We start from the raw sequence: 4,823 nt of genomic DNA, 5'->3' as shown, positions 1-4,823 counted from the left end.
GATAAAAATGTATATTTATAATCTATAAAAAAAAAAAAAAAACTATATTAAAAAAAGGTTTTGGTTTGACAGTCTTTATAGGATCACCGTCACTTTAACTGGATATATAAAAAAAATAAATAAGCTGTGCTAGCGTGCATGCAAGGTGAAGCTTGTATGTAATTACCTCTATCTTCATTGGACACTGGGATGAGCCTTCCAATGCAGAGAGGCCTGTTGCCATAGGGGTCACGTACAGCATAGATGACATCATTGTGCATAACGAGCAGCGAGTAGGATGTTGGAGTCTCATTCATCAAGTTCTTAATTCTGAAAGAAAAAGAAACGAAATGTAGCAAAATACCCTCTCAGCGCATATTCACAGCGCTGTGCCCCATGACTACATCTATGAACAGCTAACATCTCGCTCAGGTTAGAATATGAAACGCTGGCTGTTTGCAAGTAATTGCGCTTTAGGTTTTGATAGGATTAGGAGTTGTTTCCACAAAGGGAATAATTGCCTGCATTTTGGAAACCGGTTAAATGATGGATCCCTGGAACTTGCATGGTAGAACCTAAGGGGTCTTAAGAGTGACATTAAACCCTCAGATTTTTTTAACATAAACCAATATTGTGATGTGTGCCTTACTGTAATCCATGGTAGTTTCCCTTCTCTTTGCTGCTCTTCCTTTTAAATCTGTATCTCTTTTCATGCTGGGCGAGAACTTCCCTTTGCAGCTGACTGCCTCTTCCTGTAGTGCTGGCTCAGGTTGTGAACCTTCACACAGACACCATGTATCCATTTCAGAGACAAGGAAGTCTGCTGCAAAACAGAAGTTCTCCCCCAGCATGAGAAGAGAGACGGATTTAAAAAGGAAGAGCAGCAAAGAGAAGGGAAACTACCATGGATTACAGTAAGCCACACATTACAGTATTGTTTTATGTTAAAAAATCTGAGGGTTTAATGTCACTTTAAGTATAAATAAATAGTCCATATACCCACCGCACTCAAGATACCGCTATTCCATGTGATAAGATGGGTGCTACGGTTGTCGGCGGATGGCAACCGCCTCGTCATATAAACCAAAGCATGGACACCGGCACTCCAATAGCTGATTAAGTACGTCTATTTATTAACGTATGTGCTGCATTGCAAATACACTTAATACCTTAGTATTTGCTATGCAGCACTCATGTTAATAAATAGACGTACTTAAATCAGTTATTGGAGTGCCAGTGTCCGTGCTTTTGTTCTAATATATAAAGAATTTGCGGAGCCATCCGCCCTTCGAATACTACCACCACCACTACTCTCATAGCTTATTTTATAAAATGTGATAGATATACATCTAAAAAGGTCTTGTTAGATTTACTGCATATGTCATTTTTAGATGGAATGATTATTGTGGAATACAAACCTAATGCTCTGCAGTTTAGGAGCTCAGGATTTTGTAGTCATGGGTTACAGCCTACGTAAAAAGTTCCTGCCAGCAAGTTTCTGCTTTTCAAAAACAGAAGTCAAATTAATTTACCCGAATGTAATTAGTATCTGAGGACTGAAAGTGAACATAGTTACTCAGACACAAAAGTAGTCGGAGTAAACAAATCATCCTTAACTGACCTGACATGAAACATGGCAGCACACTATGGGTTACTGGACCTTGCAGTATACCACCACCATTCCGCTAACGTGCTTCCTCATAAGAATAACTATGTGCAATCACTATAGCAGCTCATTTGAAGAACTCTGGCAATCACCTTTTTATATACAACATGAGTCTTATGATTCCTGAAAAACTTCAAGTCTGACAAAAACCTGAAGTCATGGAACCCTCACCGTGCTATCCAATCAGGTGTGTGATCTTCTTCCTGGGGAGGTGTGAAGGCCAGGAGCTGAGTGATCAGCTCACTATCCGAACTCGTAGACAGGCCAATACCATGTCGCATTAACTATCAAAAGAAAAAACAGGGCGTAAGTTAAAAGGGGTTCTTCCCACACAGTTAAATATACTTACAGGTGAAACTCGAATAATTAGAATATTGTGCAAAAGTAATGGCAGTAAGTGCTGCAAAAGGGGCCCAAACCAAGTACTGAGTACATATGCATGCTTGTACTTTTCAGAGGTCTGATATTGTTCTATGTACAATCCTTGTTTTATTGATTGCATGTAATAATCTACTTTTTTGAGGTTGTGGATTTGGGGTTTTCATGAGCTGCAAGCCATAATCATCACAATTATGACAAATCACAGCTTGAACTATCTTGCTTTGCATGTAATGAGTCTATCTCATATATATTAGTTGCATTAGTGAAATAAATTAACTTTGCACGATATTCTAATTATTCGAATTTCACATATACATATATACACATACACACACACACACACACGGACACCAACATACATATGCACACACACCTTTCTATTATCATAATCATTAAAAGGAAGAGCAGCAAAGAGAAGGGAAAAACCATGGATTACAGTAAGGCACACATTACAGTATTGGTTTATGTTAAAAAATCTGAGGGTTTAATGTCACTTTAAGCTGTTTGTCGCTTGTAAATCAGTGCGAGAAACCGCTCAACACTTGAAATCCCATTTATGTCTATGACTACAGAGCACATGTCAGCATTTTGTCGCAAGCAGAAATACGCCTGTCGCACGACATATTACAGGAGCTATTTTGGGGCTGATTTCAGCGTATTTTGTCCCATAGACTCAATAGAAAACACTTGAAAAACACGTGTTGCAATTATTTGTGTGCGTATTACGCACATTTTGCTGAATGACATGAATATACGCACACACAAAAAGGCGCTAAATAGATGTCGCTTTAGGTGTGAATCCAGCCTAAGAACGCATCATAGTATGACAATGCTGCTCCTGCACATGAACAGACTAACAGGAAGTCAATGGCAAGGTTATTACGAAGAGGATCAATGAGGCAACTGCAGCAAAAGCAAGCCTTCAGGGAAAAAATAAATATATGATACACCAATCAGCCATAACATTATGACCACCTGCCTAATATTGAGTAGGTCCCCCTTTTACCGTCAAAAAAGCCCTGACTCCACTAGACATCTGAATGTATGCTGTGGTATCTAGCACCAAGCCGTCCGGAGCAGATGCTTTATGTTCTGTAAGCTGCCAGGTGGGGCCTCTATGAATGGGGCTTGTTTTTTCTAGCACATCCCACAGATGCTCGATTGGATTGAGCTCTGGAGAATTTGAAGGTCAAATCAACATCTCAAACTCATTGTTGGTGTTCCTTAAACCATTTTTGCAGAGTGGCAGGAAGCATTATCCCGATGAAAGAGACCACTGCCATTAGGGGAATACCGTTTCCATGAAGGGGTGTACTTGTTCAGCAACAATGTTTTGGTATGTGGCACATGTAATAGTAAGATCCACATGAATGGCAGGACCCGAGGTTTTCCAGCAGAACATTGCAAAAAGCATCACAAAACATCCACCGGCTTGCCTTCTTCCCATAGTTCATCCTGGTGCCATCTCTTCCCCAGAAAAGCAACACATAAGCATCCAGCCATCCACATGATGTAAAAGAATATGTGGTCAAAGCTTGCCTACTCCTGCACTAGATGATGGGTTGCACAAATAGCAGTCACATGGTAACAAGATATTCCCTTGCTGCCATGTGATTGACTAGAGCAATATATGCAGAAGCATTAGGTGGGTGGAGCCAATATCATATTTTTGATTTGTGTTGGTGGGTGGAATTATATGTCACAATGTGATTGTCTGCAGCTAGGTATGCACCACAGCCGGCTTCCCGGCCAATCAGAAAGCTGCTTAGCGGGTAATAATCCACCTCCCTGATTGGCCAGGAAGCCGGCTCCATGATACCGGAAGCAACAGTGAGTATGAAATATAACTACTCATACTGGATACCAAAAAAACGGTATTGGCACATCCCTAGGTGCAGCATTTGTGGTCAGTTTTCCCTCAGATTCTCTCGGAGAACACGTTTTTATAAACACAAGGCTGCATGCAGTTAGATTTAGAGTAGGTGGTGCATATTTCAGATCTAGCACATAGCCCTCCATCAGATGTTTGTGAATGTGGTATTTTACGTCCTCCCAAACACTTTCTTTGTACTCCATGCTTGAAATGTTGCATCTCTCTCTGGAGAAATATCTACTGTAACCTTTTTGTTGTCCGCTTGTTTTGCACTTTATTAAAAGAGATGCACAAGTCCTTGGTTACATCCCCCAAAATCTAACATTAGCAAAAACAAAAAAGCGCATTTATAAGGAATGGGAGCAAAGGTTAGAACGTCTACATCTTCTTGCGATGGTTGTAAGGTATTTAAAAAAAAAAAAACATACAATCTGCCTATCTTGCACAGGCAGATCGTACTTGCGATGATCGCAAGCCGCACGCCGAGGGGCGGGCTTCCGATGACCGCAATGTCGAACGGGCAGTGTGCGCTTGCGCACACCGGCCCGGCCGGCTTTTATCTTACAAACATGCTACAGACCCACCGAACATCGTACGATACTCGGCGGGTTTTCGAACATGTTCGTAAGTTTAAAAAGTCGTGTGAACTTACAGTAGTAGAGGTCGCACGGCTTCCACACACCTTGCGATAATCGTACGATCGCGGGATTTCCCACGATTATCGTAAGGTGTGTGGGCACCCTTATTCATAAAAACGGTGAAGAGTTTGGAGAAGTGAACAACATAGCTGAACTGGAAAGTGAGCTGAATTGGAGAATTTTTCCAAATCAGCTATTTTGTCCTAGATCGTTCACTTCTCCTGCCTTCTCCAAATTCTTCACCCTTTTATGAATAACCCTGTAAATCTTTTATTGATGAACTCTC

General features: G+C 41.0%; 1 protein-coding gene across 1 annotated transcript in view; it reads right to left on the bottom strand.

The window, feature by feature from the left end:
* PPAT (phosphoribosyl pyrophosphate amidotransferase) overlaps positions 1-4,823 on the bottom strand; it is a 27,159-nt gene that overhangs the window by 8,965 nt on the left and 13,371 nt on the right. The window contains exons 4-5 of the mRNA XM_018565847.1: positions 1,817-1,929; positions 167-309 (exon numbers count right to left, since the gene is read on the bottom strand). Coding sequence (XP_018421349.1) covers positions 167-309; positions 1,817-1,929 — 256 coding nt within the window. The remainder of the gene's footprint in view (positions 1-166; positions 310-1,816; positions 1,930-4,823) is intronic.

Source organism: Nanorana parkeri, unplaced genomic scaffold, assembly GCF_000935625.1.
Source record: "Nanorana parkeri isolate BGI_ZX_2015 unplaced genomic scaffold, ASM93562v1 scaffold892, whole genome shotgun sequence".
NCBI lineage: Eukaryota > Metazoa > Chordata > Amphibia > Anura > Dicroglossidae > Nanorana > Nanorana parkeri.
The sequence above is the reverse complement of the archived record's forward strand: the minus strand, read 5'-3'. Positions and strand labels throughout refer to the sequence as shown.